At 33.7% G+C, this 22,023-nt stretch overlaps 1 protein-coding gene across 6 annotated transcripts in view; it reads right to left on the bottom strand.

Annotated features, from left to right (window-relative positions):
• SMC4 (structural maintenance of chromosomes 4) overlaps positions 1–22,023 on the bottom strand; it is a 33,672-nt gene that overhangs the window by 3,705 nt on the left and 7,944 nt on the right. For all 6 annotated transcript variants that reach the window (XM_045539563.1, XM_045539564.1, XM_045539565.1 and 3 more), the window contains 13 exons: positions 18,093–18,257; positions 17,730–17,857; positions 17,108–17,248; positions 16,237–16,387; positions 14,797–14,961; positions 13,315–13,548; positions 11,686–11,871; positions 10,273–10,434; positions 7,531–7,756; positions 7,369–7,448; positions 6,041–6,193; positions 4,559–4,685; positions 527–716 (listed from right to left, as the gene is read on the bottom strand). In XM_045539563.1, the coding sequence (XP_045395519.1) occupies positions 527–716; positions 4,559–4,685; positions 6,041–6,193; positions 7,369–7,448; positions 7,531–7,756; positions 10,273–10,434; positions 11,686–11,871; positions 13,315–13,548; positions 14,797–14,961; positions 16,237–16,387; positions 17,108–17,248; positions 17,730–17,857; positions 18,093–18,257 (2,108 nt within the window). The remainder of the gene's footprint in view (positions 1–526; positions 717–4,558; positions 4,686–6,040; positions 6,194–7,368; positions 7,449–7,530; positions 7,757–10,272; positions 10,435–11,685; positions 11,872–13,314; positions 13,549–14,796; positions 14,962–16,236; positions 16,388–17,107; positions 17,249–17,729; positions 17,858–18,092; positions 18,258–22,023) is intronic.

Below are 22,023 nucleotides of genomic sequence, written 5' to 3'. Positions count from 1 at the left end.
ATAATCTTAAGAAAAAAGAAACAGCTGTTTAAATTTCCATGTTTATATACATACCAGACTTTATTTTAGAAACACTTCAATAGACAGTCTAAAGATTAATTTTAAAACAAGATGATAAAATTTTTTTAGTCGAGACAATGAAATCTTCTAGCTAATTAAAAATTTAAGTTACCAAGGCAATTTTGCTAAGAGATCCCATTCTTGACTCTTATACTTATTTTCCCTTATGGCCTACATCTATTTAAATTAAGCACCAACTACTCTCCTAAACCGGAGAAACAAAACTCTGATTTCTATGCCCTCATAACAACTGAGGTGTCATACAGAGTAACTGCACTTTCCCAAGGGATAGCTGACCAGTTTTTTAAATTGGTCATATGAAAAAGTCCTACTAGGTAATAACATGTCAGATAGGTTTAACAATAGTAAGAGAAACATTAATGGAGCATTACTTTTAAGCATTAACCCTTTTCCCATATGCAGGTAGGGAAGGGAAAAACAGGTTAGGGTAGTACGCATACTCTACCTGTCAGCAGTCTTGATTGCTACTTGAGCTTTAGTAATAGCAGAAGCACATTCATCTAACTGCTTATTTATTTTATCAAGTTTGTCTTGTTGGGCCTTGAGTTTATGGTTATTGATTTCGACGATAATATTATGTAAGCGTTTAACCTCAGCTTCTACTTTACCAGCCTTCTCAGCCACACCATCATATTCTGAAATAAAAAAATAAAGAACTTAATTTGTGTTTCTATGCTAATTTGCATCACGTTAGATGTAAATTTCTTCAATGACAACATGATCCATGAAAACCCATTTTAAAAATTTGGGGAAAAGCACCTTTAAAAAACTAGAATATTCTATGTCAGAACAATGGTGTTATAACAACACACAAAGTTAAGTTCTTTGGCTTGGCTGTTAAAATGCCCATTTATTCTTAATGGCTTCATGGTCTTAGCTTTTTTTCAATTTTCTCTTAGGGTATTTCCTGGACTATTGGCTGCATAATGATTTTTAGCCATAAATTATGTGCCTGACTCAATATTAATTTGCCCATGGTGAAGAAATTGTGGTTATTTTCTTTTGCTAACCTAAATCAGCAGTCCACCACGTTATAACAAAATGGAGAAGATATGATGAACTGGTGCTCTTCCCTGTGACAAAGTTAACATCTCCCAGATTGCCATGCAGCTAGGGTTTAGACATAATCTAGGTCCATTCAATCAAAAGTACTTGAATAATCTGGAAGGCACAAGTGATGAATTGGATGTTTCTGCTGACAAGCAGTCACACAGAAGTCTGAATTTTCTGTGATGGAGTTAGAGGTTCTGACATCTAGTCAATAGCTTTATGAGTATTGGCAGGCAGTGGCACCAACTTTGATTGTGTGAATTATAGTGGGTATAATGTGCTTTTGTTGTTGGTAGTTGTAGTGGACATCTTCCCAACTGGAGAGAATTCTATTTGGAGAAGAGCTAGTAGCTCCTTTGATGGTTCTGCAGAATAGCTCTGGAAATTATTCTTGAATGTTCAATCTAGAAACTTTCTTTAGCTATCCCAATGATTCTGTAAACAATCTAATACCCTGCTTACACATATAACACACATGTGTGCATACACCACACAAATCCTAGTTACACCAGCCTGAGTGGATTCTCTTCTCTATACTTGAATCCTAATCACTATATAATACAGGAAGGATGAAGAGATAGCAAAAAGGTGGGGAATTCAAGCTATCAAGAATACCTACATCTACAAAGGCAATCAGAAATGGTGAGCTAACTGGTGGAAAGGGATTCCCACAAAGTTCCTGAGGTTATATAGGTATTTGGCACAGGAAGAGGGAAGTAGGATTTGCTGAGAAAAGGATTAAACAGATAAAACTACTGTTTCCTCTCTTCTATCTTTTCTCTCTTGTTAGGCAGATATTAGAATTTCAAGACCTCCCAAATCTCTTCCGATTTATCTTTGTGCACTACATTATCAAAGAATTCTTTAGCCTGATTTTTCAGCCCATCTATTGAGTTTAATTCTAACACTCAACTTACATTTCTGAGATCACTATCTGGGTCTTTAAAACAAACAAACAAACAACCCTGTCCTTTTTGGCAGTTTACAGATTCCTTATTTTCCTAAGGATATTATTAATAAATACATGCAAGTCTGAATATATTGCTAACACTAGTAATTGCTGTTTTCAGGTCTACTTTACTGCATTTGTTGATGGAATTGTCTTGCTCTTTGAGGTTGAAATTCCATTAAGCTGTCTATGGGCTTGGCTCTCTTGTAGGGTAGAGCACCACTACTTACAATAATTAGAGAGTAGGTCAGGCATGCAGCTGGGAAGGCTTCTATCCCGAATCTCCTCCCAAAGAGATTCTTTAGAGCATTTTCTTTCTTGTTTTTAAGTACCCACCATATATCTATAGTACCATGTCTACTAGAAGTAGGAAGGAAAACTGTAACATACATAATCTGTAATTCTGAAGCCACTATTCTATATTTAACAATTTATCTTAAAAATGTTTGTACAGATTTAGATAGAATTTACTACAGCCATTATTCAAAAATACAAATATGTTCAAGAGTTAAAAACTATACAGTCATCAGTCATTATGTTTTCCCTGAATTACTGCAATAGCATACTAATTCCCCTGCTTCCACCTTGCCCCCTTTACTCAATTGTTTGGACATTAGCCAGAGAGATAACTTTTCAAGTATAATGTAAAGGCAAATATTTAATCTTAAAGGTATGCTTACACAAATGGGTCCTCAACAGTCTACTGATAATATTTAGCATTTCTATGAAAGGAGAAACTTTAGTCCCCAGTAAAGTCAAGGATTCCTTTTCAAATAAGAACACAGATACACTCTGGGAGGCCGAGGTGGGTGGATCGCTTGAGCTTGGGAGTTCGAGACCAGCCTGAGCAAGAGTGACACTCCATCTCTACTAAAAATAGAAAGAAATTAGCCAAACAACTAAAAAATAGAAAAAAATTAGCGAGGTATGGTGGTGCGTGCCTGTAATCCCAGCTACCTGGGAGGCTGAGGCAGGAGGATCGCTTGAGCCCAGGAGTTTGAGGTTGCTGTGAGCTAGGCAGACGCCACAGCACTCTAGCCCGGGGAACAGAGCGAGACTCTGTCTCAAAAAAAAAAAAAAAAAAAAACAACACAGATACACATTTTAGGCCTTTCAATTGACCCTTACATATCAAAACAGTCACAACAAATACTAAGGTTATGTGTAGGGAAAGGGATGAATTTGGGTGCCCCAGGGGATGTGGATTCCTCCATCCTTTATTCTAGCTGTAGTGGTTTCCTTTTGCTCCTAGCCTACTCCTGGCTCAGAGCTTTTGCATTTATTCTTCTACACTCTTCTTAGAATGCTTTTCTCCCAAATATCCACATGGTTATTAGCACTTGCACTTCCTTTGGGTCTCTACTCAAATATCTCTGTACCATATTAAATGTGTGCTCCTAGAAAAGAGATTTTATTTTGTTCACTCCTCTATCAATAGCACCTAAAACAAAGCCTGGCCAGTAGCAGATGCTATTTGAGTGAATGCTTGAATATTAGAAGTGCAGATAAATATGGATACACACAAAAATTAACATGGGTATCCCTTTATGATGTGCATAGTGGTCATCTGTCTACTTAACATCTTTTTATCTCTTTGTTTTGAAAGGAAATTCCCTCATTTTTGAAGCATTCAGACAATTGCTCTAATTCCACTCTAATTAGTTCTTTTGAATGGACAATCAGTATTTATTTTCCTTTGCTCACAAACTGTAAAAACAGGGGTCCTTCTTAGAATATAATGAAGGTTCACTGTTGTTTGCTGGGGTCATTAGCTAAGACATAAGCCAGGAAGTGGTTTGTGGTATAACCCACCTTTCCCCACTCCTCCAGTAAGGTGCACACCTATGTTTGACTGAAGCCAATGTGGAAAAAGCAGCAGAGTTGCTCAAATGCATAAGGCTATAATGCCAACTCTACCTATGAGCCTACGATATGAATTCCCCTTCTTCAATAAAGAGTAATTTGGCAGAACACTTACATGTGTATATGTGCACAAGAACAAAAAGTTCTGAAAGGAAAATAAATTTAAGTTTTCAAATAAACAGTTTTTTTCATGTGCATACCATTTATTTTCTGTGTCTATTATTTGAGTGACTTAGTTTCTCCAAATCCTCAGTTTTCTACATCTGTAACTACTATCTCAAAGAGTTTTTGCAAAGATTAGGGCCAAAGTATACAAAGTATGAAATTAAGAGCATAAGCTCTGGAATCAGATTATACCACCTATTCCTATACTACCACTTGTGTGACCTGAAGCAAATTATATATACACCACTCTGTGCCTCAGTTTTTTTATTTGTCAAATGAGGCTATCAACAGTACTTATTTTGTAGGCTTATGAGAATTAAGTAATAACAAAAACCATCAAACAGTGCAATGACTTGTATCTAATATTTCTAGCTATTATTCTATAAACTGCTATCCTTAAACATTACAAACTTTGACAATCTCAAAAAATATTTCTATCTTTAGACATACCTGTTTTGAAAGCACTAACATTTTCTTCTAGCAATTTCTGCTTTTTTTTGTCAGGGGCTGTAGCAAGTACATTAGCTTCAAGTTCCTTAACTTGGATGTTCAAATATTCTTCTTGCTCTGTTAAACGCTACAGAAATGTTTTAACATTTAAGGTCAATATTTTAACTTAGTAACAATAACATTTACTTTAAATATTTTGAATTTTAAAAAAGGGTATTTACAATCTAAGAAAAAGGGGCTGGGCGCGGTGGCTCATGCCTGTAATCCCAGCCCTCTGGGAGGCCGAGGCGGGTGGATTGCTCGAGGTCAGGAGTTCGAGACCAGCCTGAGTGAGACCTCGTCTCTACTAAAAATAGAAATAAATTATCTGGACAACTAAAAATATATATAGAAAAAATTAGCTGGGCGTGGTGGTGCATGCCTGTAGTCCCAGCTACTTGGGAGGCTGAGGCAGTAGGATCGCTTAAGCCCAAGAGTTTGAGGTTGCTGTGAGCTAGGCTGACGCCACGGCACTCATTCTAGCCCAGGCAACAAAGTGAGACTCTGTCTCAAAAAAAACAAAAACAAAAACAAAAACAACCCAAATAAAATCTAAGAAAAAGATAAACATGAACAAGAAAAGGGCAGAAAACATGAATATAAAAAATGAAAATGGCCAAGAAACATGAAATGACATATAAGCTCATCACAAAAACAAGTTAAAATGCCATTTTTAGATCACAAAGTAGTAAATTTACAACATTTTAAAGACTACCCTAGTGTTCAAAGACTTGGAAAAATAATTATTTGCATATGCTACTAGTACTGCAACAAAAATTTATTTTTGAAAACCATTTGGCATTATGCAACAAATGTCTTAAACATTGTATGCACACTATGTAATACACATAATTTTAGAAATCTTTTCTAAGGAAATAATGGGACGAGTGTAAAAAGGCATACCTACAAGAAAGAAATCATAATTTTTAATAGATATTAAGTGAAGAAAAGTTAGTATGACATTTAAAAAGCCATATGCACACTTTATATACATATTACCACATATATATGCTATTAACATATAAATATATTACATGCAAACTAGGTATTTAAAAAAGTTGAAGGTGATGATCATTGGGTATTTTCTGAAAACTGTTTTCTTTATAAAAAAGAGTAGACATGCATTGCTTTTTCATGATCAAGAAAACATTCCACTTTGAAAAGAAGAAAAATAAAGGGTCATGTGGCTGCTAAATAAGTCATGTTTCTATGAAATACAAATAGAAAATAGGAATAGCTATGTCTGGAGCAACACTGTGACAGGGCATCATCCATAGTACTAGGCAAACAAAATCAAGAATTAGACCTACTTTGAAACCCACTCTCCCTTCTCCCTTATATTTTAAAACTATAAGCAAAAAGCAAAGTGGTTCTGCTAAACTGCTGAACTACAAGTTTCAGTTAATGTCGATATACACACAAATGCATGCACAAAAGGAATACCTGGATGCTTGCAGTAAACTTTTCTAGCGTATTCCTCATTTCTCGTTCACTATGCCGTAACTTGACTACTGCTTCTTCAAGTTGTACTTTTTGTTCTTGGATTTGCAGTGATTTCTGAGATTCTTTTTCCAACTGTGACTCCATTTTATTCACCTACAAAGAGAAGTACCAGTGAAGCTTTCCCCAAGAGTCACTTCAGACTGACAGCAAATTTTCTTCAATTTATGAAGAAAACTCAAACTTTTGATATTAAAGAGTAGAACAAAAATAAAGAGTCCAATTCCAATCCCTAATGCTAAAAGTTCAGGAATGTTCAACTAATTTCTATATCACCTAATCAGATGGAAAGACAACTTTAAGTGCTGTACACTCACTTCTTATTTCAACAAAGGTATAACATTCAAATATTTGAGTGGAAGGATATAAACTTATATTTTGAAAATACGGGGAAAAAAAAATATCAAGGCACAACACTTGGAAAGGTAAATATCCAGGACATCTAAGAACATGTTTTCAACTCAAGAGAAAAGTACATATAGTTTTCTGAGGGCAATAATGGAACACAGTAGTTTTTCCTGGACATTTTGTCATTCTCATATACTACTTGTGAAAATATAAAGTAAGCACAAAAATATTTTGAAATTAAGATTTGGAAACACACATCAGAAGTCTTTGCTATACTTACACCTTAAAGAATTATTTTAAAAATGGCCAAGTAAATTGTGAAATATCCTTACTATTCAAATGTAATAGATTTTAAAAATGTTGAACATGTGCTTTCCAGTTAATGTTTTATTTTTAGAACTTTAAAGGTGTTTATATAAGCCCCCCAGTCACTTTTAAAAAATAATATCTATTAATTTAAAATGTGGGCCGGGCGCGGTGGCTCACGCCTGTAATCCTAGCTCTGGGAGGCCGAGGCGGGTGGATCGCTCGAGGTCAGGAGTTCGAGACCAGCCTGAGCAAGAGTGAGACCCCGTCTCTACCAAAAAAAATAGAAAGAAATTATCTGGCCAACTAAAAATATATATACAAAAAAATTAGCCGGGCATGGTGGCTCATGCCTGTAGTCCCAGCTACGGGAGGCTGAGACAGTAGGATCGCTTAAGCCCAGGAGTCTGAGGTTGCTGTGAGCTAGGCTGATGCCACGGCACTCACTCTAGCCCAGGCAACAAAGTGAGACTCTGTCTCAAAAAAAAAAAAAAAAAAAAAAAAATAAAATGTGAATACATTACACTTAAAATGGCCAAATTTTGTAGTATGTATGTTATACCTCAATAAAGCTGTTTATAAAAAAAAAGTCTGACTACAATTTTAGATATGCTGACCTCCTCTTCAGAGATTTCAACGACCACTGATGAACCCATTCTTCCTTTCATTACTTTGCTTCCACCACCAGTCATTGTACCTACAGAACAGGGGAGAGAAGTCAGTCTTAGATGTCTCCCCCAACAAGATAAAATAAATTCAATGTCAGGAAAAACTATTACCTGATTGTTCTATGATCTGCCCCTGTAAAGTTACCACTCTCCATCTTCTATCTTTTTGATATGCTACTCTTGTGGCTTGATCCAAGTTGTCAGCTACTAAGGTATCCCGTAAAGCAAAGTAAAAAGCTTGGCGAATTTTCTCCTCTTTTACTTTTACTAAATCAAATAACCGAGGAGTATTTTCAGGAGTTTGAATTTTGGTCATTTTTTTTGCCCATACAGCCATCTAAAAGTAAAAACATATATATAATAAAGAACATGCCATTTCTTCTAGGTATGATCTTATCTATAAAAAATCCTAAGGAAATCACACAAAAAAGCTATTGAAACTAATAAATGAGTTCAGCAAGGTTACAGAATCAAGGTCAATATACAAAAATTGTATTGCTGTACACTAGCAATGAATAGTCAGAAAATGAAATTAAGAATTCCATTTACACTATCATAAAGAAAACCCGAAAACCATGGGAATAAATTTAATGAAAGAGACATAAGACTTGTACATCAAAAGTTATAAAATTAGACTTAAATAAAATGGAAGGCATCCCCTATTCATGAATCAGAGATTTCATATTGTTAAGACAGCACTGCTACTTAACTGATCTACAGATTCAATGCAACCTGCATTGAATGCAATCAAAATCCCAGTCACCAGCCTCCCATCCCCTCATCTTATTGTTCAGGCAGAAACTAACTAACTAATCTAAAAATTCATATGGAAATTCAAAGAACTCAGAATACCCAAAACAATATTGGTAAAGAACAAAATTTGAAGAATCACACTTCCTGATTTCCAAACTTACTAAAAAGTTATAATAATCAAGACAATGTGTTGTACCAGCACAAGTAATAAAATTTAGAGTCCAGAAATAAACCCTTACATTTATACTTGGCTGATTTCAACAAGGGTGCCAAGAAAACTCAATGGGGAAAGAATAGTCTTTTCGACAAATGGTGCTAGAACAACTAGATAGCCACATGCAAAAAAGTAAAGTTGGATCCCCATTTTATATCACATATAAAAAGTAACTCAAAATAGATTAGAAACCTAAATGTAAAAGCTACTATAAAACTGTTAGAGAACAGAAGAGGTAAATCACTGTGGCCTTGAATTAGGCAGTGGTTTCTAAGATTTAAAAACTTCTGTGCTTCAAAGGACACCATCAAGAAAGTAAAAATACAATCCAAAGAATGGAAGAAAATATTTGTAAATCATATTACCTGAAAAGAGATTTGTATCCAGAATAAAAACTCTTACAACAATAAAAAGATAACCAATTAAAAAAATGAGCAAAGGATTCAGACATTTCTCTAAGGAAGATAAACAAATAGTCAAACACATTAAAAGATATTCAACATCATTCGTCATCAGGGAAATGCAAATCAAAACCACAATGATATACCACTTCATATCCACTAAGATGAATATAATCAAAAAGATGTACAACAAAAAATGTTGGTGAGGATGTTAAGAAATTGGAACCCAGTGGCTTGTGGGAAATGGTACAGCCACTGTGCAAACAGTTCGGCAGTTCCTCAAAAAGATAAATGGAATTACCATATGATCTAGCAATTCCACCTCTAGGTATATAACCAAGAGAACTGAAAATCCATGTTCACATAAAAATTTGTACATGGATGTTCACGCAGCATTATTGTCAAAGCAGTCAAAAAGTGGAAACACCAATGTCTATCAACTGACGAATAGTTACACAAAATATGGTATTATCCGTACAGTGAAATATCATTTGGCAATAAAAAGGAAACATTAATACGTAACACAACATAGATGAACCTGAAAACCTGTTAAGTAAATGTAGCTATATACAAAAGGCAGCATATTATATGATTCCATTTATATGTAATGTCTAGGACAGATAAATCTATAGAGACAAAAAAGTAGATTAGTTGTTACTGTGGGAGATGGAGCATGGGGAGTGAATGCTATCACCTACAGAGTTTCATTTCAAAGTAATAAAAAAATTCTGAAATTAGGTAGTGGTCATTGTTGAATAACCTTGTGAATATACTAAAACCCACTGAGCTGTGTACTTTAAAATGGTGAATTCTATTCTATGTGAATTATTATTTATTTATTTTTTTTTTTGAGAGAGTGTCACTCTGTTGCCCAGGTGAGAGTGCTGTGGCATCAGCCTAGCTCACAGCAACCTCAAACTCCTAGACTCAAGAGATCCTACTGCCTCAGCCTCCCAAGTAGCTGGGACTACAGGCATGCACCACCATGCCTGGCTAATTTTTTTCTATATATTTTTAGTTGTCCGGTTAATTTCTTTCTATATTTTTAGTAGAGATGGGGTCTCGCTCTTGCTTAGGCTGGTCTTGAACTCCTGAGCTCAAACGACCCGCCCTCCTTAGCCTCCCAGAGGGCTAGGATTACAAGCGTGAGCCATCGCGCCCAGCCCCTATTCTATGTGAATCATACCTCCATAAAGATTTTTTTTTTTAAAAAAGTAGTCATTAATGATGAAGTTAGAAACAAACTACCAGTCACTCAAACACTGGAGGTCACTCTAACACTGGAATGTATATTCCTTTAGTGGAGGCACTACAAAGTTTTTTGTTTTTTGTTTTTTGTTTTTGGTAACTGTGCAATCCCAGAACCTAAAATAATTCTCAAATCTTATCAGGTGTTCACTGACTGAAGAAAAAGCTAGAATCCAAAACCAAAAAACACTTAGCACTTAAAAAGTTAATTACAGGTAGCTTATTAAGAATACCCACCTTATCTAAACCTATAAAGGTTGCAACTCCAATATTTTGTCTTTTAAGGAAGTTTACACATTCTTGGGCTGTATCAATAGAATCAACAACAATGTAGTCTAATGCATGACAACAGGATGAAATAGCAACATCGTATTTTTCATCAATGGCTCCTAAGTCCCCCTAATAATTTAGAGGGGAGAAAAAGGAATTAGGCAAAAGGCAGAGGATCATTTTATTACTATTCACACAGATTTTTAAAATAACTTTTAATTGAAAAATTATGTATACGTGGTTTTTAAAAAGGACAAAAAAGTTACACAACAAAAAGTTTTAAGTGTCCTCACTCCCAACCTTCCCCTTTTGTAGAGGCAATCAATGTAAGTAGTTTTTAAGCCACCTTTAAAAAGTTTATAGATACATAGTTTGAATTTTTAATGAGCACAAAATGAAAGAACTGTATTCATTTCATGAAAATACATAATGTGAGGATACGAAACCTAAATGTACTATAAATAAAATAACTTATAAAACTGAGTTATTGAAAGCTGTCTAAAGTCCTGATGAAGCATTTGTCTGTTTATCAATCTACTAATTAAGCTATTTAGCAGCATTCACTGACTTTAGTTTTTCTTGAGAGTAAATACGTAGGATAAATTGTAAATCGTCAAGAAAATAAGGCACAAGTCACTTGATATAAGACACAGCACAAAAACAACTTTGCTGGGTCACTTTCATTTACCCTTCTCAATCACCCTTTCTGTTCTCTTCCTTGGAAGGCTGACTAAGGAACTGCATCAGCTGGCTCCTTTGGCTCTCAAGCTTTAGCCAACATGAGGTATCAGCTGGAAGACTGGAGGGCAAGAGACCAATGAGGCTGAGGTATTTAATTTCCCTTTTTCCTCCAGACCACAGTTCCCCTCCTTGAGCCTCAATAATGATCCCCACTGTTGATAGCCTTAGGTTTTTAAGATTATCCCTGTTGATTTCTCTAAACCCTCGTCAAAACCTTAAGTATAATTGTATGAAAGCCAAAACATCAATTAAAAAAATTTTTTAAGAGAGAGACTCACTATGTTGGTCTAGGCTGGAGAACTCCTTGGCTCAAACGATCCTCCCACCTTGGCTTCAAGTAGCTAAGACTACAGATGTGCTAAATTTTTAGTTTTAAGAAAAGGATAAAGTAGTTCTAAGTCTGCTTATCATTACTAGTTTTTTCCTTGATATGTATAAAATAATTGTAATTATCCACAACTAAGTAACTAAAACCCAATAAACTGTAAGAGTAAAATGTTAAAAAATAAATGTCTCTTAAAACAAAAATGAATGTTATTTTATGTAGAGTGACAATATACAGTTAAGTCAAGGTAAAGAAAACATTTAATGTCTTTCTTGAAAAAAATGTAAAGTCATTCCCCAATAAATCTACCTTACCAATCTTCCATATATTCCTGGAATCCTACCAGATTTTTTTTCTTGAATTATTGCATCAAGGACTTTCCCCCGACTTCGATTCATTGCTAAAGAGCTCTTTGCTTCTTCAACTTTTTGGAAAAGATCATGAACCAAACTTTTGAAGTTTATTTCTTCTTGTGTAAGTTTTTGAAGTTCTTTTTCTTTCTAAAAATGAGAAGTAAAAAAAAAAAAAAAAAGAAACCCAGAAGCATTAGCTCCTAAATATACCGAACCATACCACTGAATTAGTTGTAATGCTTAAATAATAATAAAGAAGTAAAACACCAACAATAAACACTTGAACTAGAACTGAGTTACCATATAGCAACTGCTGGTTTGGTTTTGAAAAATATGGAAGGCTCTCTTGTTTTAAAAGGACCATAAATCATTTGGGTCAATAAAAGGGAGCTTAAGTATAATATGGTTCTAGGAGCATTCCCTCCTGATAGACAAAGTGGAGCCAGGGCTATGGAAATCCTAGTTTGGCATCACACAGTCATGCATGAGTGTGCCCTAATAATTGCTAACTTTTGCCCTAATTAAAAGCAGACCTAGGAACAGGACCCTAGGTATGAGTGACCAGGTAGGACTATAGTTATACTATGCTTTGCCTTAAATGAAGGGAAAACAAAATAAAAGAACATCTGGGAAATGAAGGGGAGAAAGAATGTCTGGGTAGTCCTATTGTTATACAAAAATGTCAACAAGAAGAAACACACACAGCACACACAAATCTAAATTCTGTTTCTCAATCTCCAATTTAGCAGCAGCCTTTTTTTCTAACTGGTATTCTCCCCTATCTCCTGGCTTTAAATTATTTCTATTACTTGTTGCACTGGCATAAAGTAAAACTAAGTTATAGATATAATTTATCTAAAAATAAACTGAATCACCAGGAAGATGGAAGCAGTCACTGGATGTAATTCAATTTACATTTAAATTATACATGGTCATGTAATTCCCTGATGACCAAACTGTGTAATTTACTAAAATGAAAAAGATATTTTCAGTATAATTTCTCTTCAAATAGCATTTTCTACTGCCATCTTGCTTAACGACTAATGAGGCTTTGGAGATTAAAGTTTATGAAATTCCTTAGATATCTAATTCATTCAAGGATGGGGGGAGGGCACCGATGAGCTAAAACAATAGACCTTGATTACTTTATAACATTTTGGAGTACCATCAGAGAAGCAATTACATTCATAAATTCAAAAATAGAAAAGTACACTAAGACAGCTGTTTGCATATTCATAATATATATCTATTTATTTATGCTTTTCATTTAGCCTTACATGAGTTGCCTCTACTTAAGATTTGGGGACACACAAACTTTCTTTTGTTAAATTACTTCCATGGGGGGTGTGGTTAGTAGTTATCTGCTGTCTGATGCTTGTGGGGAGAATATATTAATAGTTTCTTGATAGTCTCAATTCATATCACATGCAATACTCAAGTGCTGACCACATTCATTCAAGATTATACTAAATGAAAAAAATATTTAATCTACGTACCACTCACTTTAGATGTTGAGATTAAAAACACCATCACAAATTTATAAATCTAGTGTTGACAATGTTCAGATGAAATACAGAAACAAAGATTTACCTTCTTTAATTCTTGTTCAGTTTGAGGGAGCTTTGACTCTATATCTTCAATTGCAGCTTTCCTTTCTTTGAGAGTCTCAGAAGCTGCAATTAGAGCTTCTTTGGCCTTACTTAACTGAGACACTGCAGTATTATGCCGACTGAGATAGATATCAAGTTCTGATTGGGCTACCTCCATCTTTGAACGTGCTTCGTTTACCGATTTGCTGAAACCCATAAGTTCTTTCTCTCGACTCTGTTAAAATATAAGTCCATCAAATCTGAAATATATCTATTTCTAAAACCTAAACTGAAATGGAAACTATACATCTTAAATTCAATTTAAGAAAGGAGAGTCTACAAGCATAGTATGTAGAAATAAAGAATTCTTACAAGTGAGTTAAACTAACATTTTTTGCCTAGTTGTCAATGTTCACTTTTTCCAATTGATTTCCTAAGAGCTTTGTGAGGTAGATCTTAGTATGCTCATTTTAGATATCAAAACAAAAAAGGATTGAAAAAGTAAACAAAGTTGGATCTAAACTCTAGATTCCACACGCTTTCTGCATTATCAGGTATAAGAAATATTCAGCAGAAAGTTTCCTCAAGTATATTTATGTTGAAAATGTTTACATTATGCTGAGGAATTTAAATTAAGTCCTAGCTTGTCATTAACACAGAGTGAGAGGCACATAGAGAATGCTCAATATATATTAAATGAACAAACAGTGAAAATCCACTATCCATAAAGTATTCGATCACGAAAGCTACTGCACCGTCCACTGCCACTTTATCATATAGGTATCCCACTCATAAAGTTTTGTAGTGTGACATTACAACATGGCCATATTGCAAAGCAGAGCCTATTAGGTCAGTGACCTTTTATGCAGTCAGTTCAATTACCATTATCTATTAAAATGTGCATTTAATATGCTCAGCAATATAAAAAAAAAGGCTGTGGGAAACATAGATAACTTCATGTTTATACTCTTGTTGGGTCGATAATGTGTATCAGTGTGACAACTTCATGCTCTCTTGTTTTATTAATAAAGTGCTAAAATAACATGACAGCTAACATTTATTAACTTCTTTCTAGGTACTTTATATAAACATATATACCCATGCTTAGTGTGGCCCGGGTTTTATAGATGGCAACCTATTAGTTATGGCAAATAATTTAAGAGATGAAAAAGAAAATGTGGTGATTATTAAACAGGTATAAGAGTGGCATATATAATGATCAAAGTACTGTATTTGACAATATTACATTTTCTGTAACCACCACAAATTCTCATTAACTTTTTTTAAAAACAGGAAAGTAGAAAATAAGAGGAACAAGTCTAAGTCTAGGCTAATTTTAAAAATGTTAGATAGTAAAAGCCCAAACTTCTCCTTTCAACAGTTTTTAGTATTACTGAAAAAAGTAAAGCTAAAGAAAGTTATTTTCTCCAAGTTAAAGAAAATAAAAAGGCCACCAACACAAACGTTGATAAAAAATTTTTACTTCTTTTTCTTTCTGAAGATCTTGTGTTTCCTGTTTAAGGCTATCCATAACTTCTTTTAATTTTTTTTCTTCTTTCTCTTTTTCCTTCTCAAGGACATTGCTTCTAGTTGTTGTCTCAGTTATGATATTCTCACTCTTGGCAGGCACACCTTTAAATTCTTCAACCTGAGATTATAAAATAGATGAAAGTTACAGGCACATACACCTTTAGGCTATCCAATACTATCAATATCTGACTTATTCTCAGGGTCCTCTAGGTCTTTGTTGCTTTCTTTGTAATTAAATTTGAACTAGCTGGCTTTAACAAATATTTTCCTAACCATTCACTGCCATTTCTATATTCTCTCAGTCTCATGGTAAAACTAATTCTATAAACTCTTGATTTCTTATGAGAGAAAATTCTTCCTGGTAGGGCTTAAGGTCTGTCTCCCTTCTCCCCCTGATTTCAGACTGTAATTATCCTTCTTTAGACATATCAACATGCTCTGGTCATATGGACTTTTCTAAACTATCCTTCACAGTATAACATAACTTACCATAAATTATCTTCACTTCCTCCTTGATGCCCCCCAAATCCTAAAATCTTTCACAACTTTACCCTTCCAGTCACCATATAGGACAAAGCTGTCCAATTTGGGGTTACTCCCAAATCTTTGTCATTTTGTCTGCTTTGACCATCTAGCATCAGAGAAGTTGAACATTTCCCAAAATATAGTGTTCCTCAAACACCTACTCAACATAGTCTTTATTAGCTTACTGAGCAGAAAGCATTTTGTAAACAAACATATCTGGAAAATGCTTATAAGGTAAAGCAGAGCCTAAACTACAATTACTACGTAACTGTATAGAATGAAGGTTTTTTTGTGGCTGGGAGGGGTGGGGTTTAGGTGTCATATCTATTAATATTATATAGGGCTATGACAGCTTAAGAGACTCAAAATTAATAGATACTTAGAGTCTGGCTCCTAGTAAGTCAGGGCTTTTCCATATTCTGGTGTAAATTTCATTTTTTTTTTTTAAATCTTAAGAATTGCTAATCAACCCTCTGTTGCAAATTATGATCCTTGCCATGCCTCTTTTTAAAAATTATGCTCTGATACTGAGTTTGATTTTTGTAGAAGACAGGTAATATTTTTAAAAGTCTATAATACTTAATCAAAGTAACTTTTTAAAATCACTGCTCTAGAAAAATTAAAATCACTAAAATGGAATTCCTGATTTGGTAAATGCTTTCTCAGTAACATATATTATTGTAAGTTTGAAACTGATGGATCCAAGGTTTCCCTTGGGGATCATGTTCAGAGATAAATTTTAAAATACTTAGCATTCAGAATCCTAACGCATTCGCTTAGGCAACAAGGGGCAAGCACATTCATGAGAAATAATAAAAGTAGGTATGATATTCAGTCATAAAATTTTAAGGATTTTCCAAAGACCTACCTTTTCTTTATCTTTTTGAAGCTGTTTCTCCAGTTTTTTGGCTTTACTTGTAGCATGTTTTAATTTTTCCCTACCTTGAACATCTTCCAAATCTAGCTGTGTAAATTTTTCTTTATTCTCCTCAATAAATTTTGTGATTTTATTCAGTTTCCTAGCAAAGCAAGTAAATTATTAGTCATCACTTTGCATATTCAGATATTTTAAAGCCATGTTATATATCTTTCTTAGAACACCTCCTCTATAAACATCTTAAGCTCTCTTTAGGTAGGAACCTAAAATTTTCTCACTACAAGCTGATCTCCCTCACAGATTAAAAAAAAAAAAAAAAAGCTGTTAAAACTTGTGATTATGGAGGCTGGACAGGAAATACTACATTTTCCAGCGACTAAAATGTCTAAGTATATAAAAATTTTACCATAAAAGTAAAAATTATTTTAAAGAATAAAAAAGAAACTTACATAGGTAAGAGACACTGGTGTACTTGAATATTGGCACATAGACTTCCAAAAATTTTATCGTGACCCTACTATCTAGAAAAACTCAAATTCTACCTCTGAATCACATTTGTTGACCATGAAAAGGTTAACCGGTCAGGTCAAATATTTATTTTTACTTTTTGTTACGGTCTTCTGCCACTAGGGGGTAGCATGTCCCACTATTTTATTTATGACTTCCGAGTTGGGCATTCAATCTGCAATGATGAATTGAATGCCGAACAATAAAGATTTTTTTTTTTTTCAAAAGAAGACCACTTTATATGCTGGCAAATGTACTACACTCCTAATGTGCCGGCAGTAAGTTTATATATAGACACACATGTCATAAAATTGACTAAATCTTTCTAGTGTAGCATTTTCCAAAAGATTCTTACTTCTCTACATCTTTTACATCTTTATTCTTAGCTTTCATTTCATTTGACAGTATACTGCTCTTCTCATTGATTTCTTTGGTATCTTCATGAATTTTTTCCTTTTGAGTTTCCATTTCAGCAATTCGTTTCTGCAGATCATAACTGGAGGAAGGAAAACAAAAAGAAACAGGAGATACTAAATCGCCATTTCTAAAATTGTGTAACTATTTTAGTAGAATCAGCTGTTTCTAAAATAGTCTTAACTATAGTCAGTTTACTACTACCTAGGCTATGGAGGGGGGAAAAAAACCCCAGGGTCAAGGCTAGAATTTAGAAACAAAAATAGGTTCATCATAAACAAAAAATTTAGATCTCCTATTACATGAATTTAAAAAAGTATACATATAAAAGTATAAAATATGGTAATAAGTACCTGTGAAACCACCTCCCAAATTAAAGGAAGATACCAAAAAGTCAACTTCAATGATTTGGTAATTAACCCTAATTTAATGAATTCATCACATGTAACAATTTTTAGAGATTCTTTCACTCAAGTTTTCACATTTCTAATACAGGAAAAGAGAAGGGCTTTCACTTAATGGTTAGAAAACTAATATAAAAATTCATAAATGAAGGCACTTACATATAATACTGACAAACATGACTCTTTTTTCTAAATATTTCATTTTCCAAGGTAAGAAATTCGATGGCTATGTTTTTCTCTCCTTCTAAGGCGTCCTTTTCCTTTTCTACCATCTTAACTCTGTTTAACTACAAAAATTAAAAGTTTAAACACATCCATCATATACAGTCTGAATTTAAAATATACCAACATTACATAAAAGCAATTAACAAGAATGCTCATCTTAAATGTTAATATAAAAATATAAATTTCAGTATCAGACACTAAACATTTCCTCATAAACTATCACAACATGAATATCTGATTCTAAAATTTGTTAATCCATAATACATTCTAATTTATAAGAAAAGTCTTAAGAGTCACCTTCTCTCCTCTGTGTTCATTTAATATTTCAACTCTCCGACACAAGACTTTAATAGGTTCATTTAGCCGTCCACAGCCAATTATATCTTCTAAGTATTCAAGCATACCCTCGTCGTGTTCAGTCTGGCCTTTTGGTTTCATCATAGCAATTTGTTCAACTTCACCCTTTAAAAAAGTCATATTTCATACTCACTGTATCTGTTTAGCTAAATCAATCTTAAGAGAATTGAGAGAAGTCAATTAACAAACCCAGTAGTAATGAACTAAATGATGTACATTAAGTGGTTTTAAGATTTATTAAGATACAAATAAAAGTGTTCTCTCCACTGATATTCTGAAGAGTTTTAATTGTACAGAAGGGGATACGGGATGTGAATTTATACTCCATTACATAAATTCTATAAAATTATAATATATACACATACACACCAAAGGAAGATCTCCCCATTTAGAATGTTCTTTCAATGTAAATAAATAACATTTAACATTTCTATTAAGCAAAATTGAGCAAAGCATTCATTTAATCTGTAATTCAATTATAGCGGCAACATTATCAACTATTAATAACATAATTGGAGCCTCTGTTCTAAAACAAAGAATTTTCAAAAAGAAACTGTACTAAGACTCAAGGTCTTGAGACCTTGAAGTCATTAGTATTACTATACTTTCTCTATAAAGCTGGTATTATGAGTTCCTCAACAAGTGATGGGTTTCATAAGGATGTCAAAAACTTAGCATTTATTTTTCTAAAAACAGGAGCCTTAAATGGAAAACGAAATGACCTATTTCTCACGGTAATAACAGAAGAAATCTGACCATCTTGGCTGGAGAAAACTAATGGCACTGGTACATAAGACATTGGAAAAGTTTTGTCTGTAATTACTAATATAACAACATTAAACTGTAATTAAAATCTTAGATTAAATTTATGTATTTGTATTTATGCAGTTTAATTATGAAGAGAAAAACAAAGAAAAATCCACAATCAGTAACTGTCAAGGCTGACTGCCAGGTAGCCATTTAGTCTGATGATGGAGAAAATTTTGTCTGAACATGTTTGGGCAAAATGCTGATATTTTACTTCATAGCATCTATATACTACTACAACAGAACAGGGACAAACAAGTCAAAAAAAAAATGCCTCTTGTTTTCAGCAAAATAGTTAAGACGAAGTCAAGAAAAAGAATTACACATTTAAAAAAGTATATTTAAATACCTTATTTAAAGTGAATGAGTGAACCTTAAAAATCTGCAGTAATACTTGTTAATGACAAAGCATCATATTTACCAAAAGCCTTATTATTACAAAAAGTAAAAAAAAGATAACAGAACTAGATAAAACAGCTCCTTTTAAAATCTACTCAATGAAAGGCATAATTTTTAATATTTTATACATCACTTGATACTTTGACAGCCTATTAGCATATGATTATCAAATATAAAGTGAAATTCTTATCCTAAAAGGCTGTTTTTTAATTCACCATAACATTTATCACATTATACATGAATCAGGGTATAAATTAAAATATGTAGATACTTATTTATGTAAAATATTTTATTCTCTCAATTGTCAGTTCTTTCTAAACATTTGCAGCAATAGTTTAAGTTTTAGATAGGATCTAAGTCTGGAAAAATGTCCAAATCTTTCAGTTATAACAGGATGAACTTCAAAGCCATTGAAGAAGCCAAGAGTGTTATTCAAAGTTTTTATCTAGGTAGGGTTTATCAACAGTGGCAATACTGACATTTTGAGCTGGATATTATTTGTTGTGTAGAGCTGTGCTGGGCATTATAGCATGCTTAATAGCATCTCTGACCTCTACCCACCAGATGCCAGTGGAATCCCCTTCCACCAGCTATAACAATCCAAACTGTATCCAGACACAGCTATATATCCTGGGGCGGGGCGTAGAACTATACCCCTAGCTAAGAACTACTGATCTAGAGGTTATAGTTTAAATCTTATGGGTTACTGTTTATAATCCAAATAAACAATATCTGACACCTAATATACTATCCTAGTTAAGCTGAATATCTGAATATCTATTTTAAGATGAATGAAAAACCATGCCAAGAGAAGTTATATTTTTAGTCAAATGGCTGTAAAGTATCAGTGAAGTATACATTTTACAGATAACTAGAGGTTGGGATTCAGTAACAGTTTATACTGATAAAAACACCACATTTTTTCCTGGCCAAATTACTTGAAGATATGGGAATATAGCTATTAAGAAACAACCTAACACCAGGTGTGGTGGTGTGCACTTGTAGTCCCTGCTACTTGGGAGGCTGAGACCAGAGGATTGCTTAAGTGAGCTCAGTGGTTTGAGGTTAGCCTGGGAAACATAGCAAGACCCTGTGTCTCAAAAACAAATGAACAAAACAATGAAACCGTCTAGCTTTGCGTAAAGCACAGTAGTTGCTTGTTTTTGGTTATTTGTTCCTCCTTCCCCAAATAAGATGAAGGATATATAGCTATGATTTCCTCTTACTCTAATAAGGTTACTTAGTTAAAAAAAAACCAGTTAAAAAAGACAAGGACATTTATGAATCAAAATAGTTCCATCTCAAATCCCATATAACAGTGTTTTCAACTGTTTCATCAATTGTTACACGCATTCTTCTTTTTTTTAACCTGTTACTATATTATTAGATTAGCACCATTGAATCAACAGAATATTACAATAAGGCCTTTACTTGTCCTTTGACTATTAAGACTGCTCTGGTATTCCAATGTCAACCTAGGACATTTTTTGTGGCTCTGTTCCTCAATGTCCTTTGCCTGTCCTACCACTTGCTACCATTTGCTTTCTTCCCTTTTCTACTTCGTGCCATCTCCTATGTAATCTATGGGTTGACAGTCTGTGCCTAGAGGACCACTTCTTATTTTTTCAGAAAACTTACCCAATCGATGTAAAATTAAAATATAGTTTTAATTTAGGGTAACAAATAAATTCAATAAAGTTCAGAAATAATTTAAAAGTATCAACCTGAATTAAAAGTCACCCTTCCATATTAAGGCTCCAAATTACAAATAGTGATTGGCACGAGGACACCAAAAAAAGTTTCAAGTTGTTATAATGCTAGTATCTGAAGCTGAAAAAATTTCATGGGCCCCCAAATTGTTTTCTCTACTTTCTGTAACTTATAGCATACTAAACAAGGTTTTAAACACTTTTTACTGTTATTTTACTATGGATTTCCTATGTTTTAAATTACATTCATACTGTATCAGGGACATTAAGCAACTGTAGAAAATATTCAGTATGACTTTTAAGAGTAACAAAAACAGCAAATATGCTTCAAAAGGACATTTATAATATGAAGGGCTTAAATCTTAATACATTAAAGGCTTTATTGGGTGGCAAACATTGATACTATGATCCAGTTATAATATTCTTTGATGATCTAATTTTTAGAAATACAGAGTAAGACTCTAAGAGGAATGAATAGGTAAAATGCCTTTTATCCTTATTCAAATGTAATCTAAATTTTAGCAAGCATGAAGTACACAAAACTCAAACACCACATAGCTATTAGAAAGCTTTTTTTTCCTAATAAGGCCTCAGTGATTCTTAAGATAAATACGTGTGTTTGCATCAAAGTTAAATGGTCCAGAATTACTAGGCTATAATTTTTATTTTACCTTGATAATCCTTTTATTTTCTCCATCTTTTACTATACTGTAAGTCATTAACTGTTCTTTATCTTCCCCTAACAGTTTGTATTCTAATTTGCTCTTTGTAAGTTACCAGGGGCCAAGAAACCGAATCACCCAGATTATTATCTATTTAAAATAAGTGCATAAATAGGATAATACTTTAGTGGTTGGACTTACGGATACCTATTCTGGTTGGTTAGGGGCACACTCCTATTTTTCTCATAGTTGAGGCTGTTGAATTAGACACCTTTGGAAAACAAGTATTATCGA

This window comes from Lemur catta, chromosome 1, assembly GCF_020740605.2.
Source record: "Lemur catta isolate mLemCat1 chromosome 1, mLemCat1.pri, whole genome shotgun sequence".
Lineage (NCBI taxonomy): Eukaryota > Metazoa > Chordata > Mammalia > Primates > Lemuridae > Lemur > Lemur catta.
Note: the sequence above shows the minus strand (reverse complement) of the source record. Positions and strands in the feature narration are given on the sequence as shown.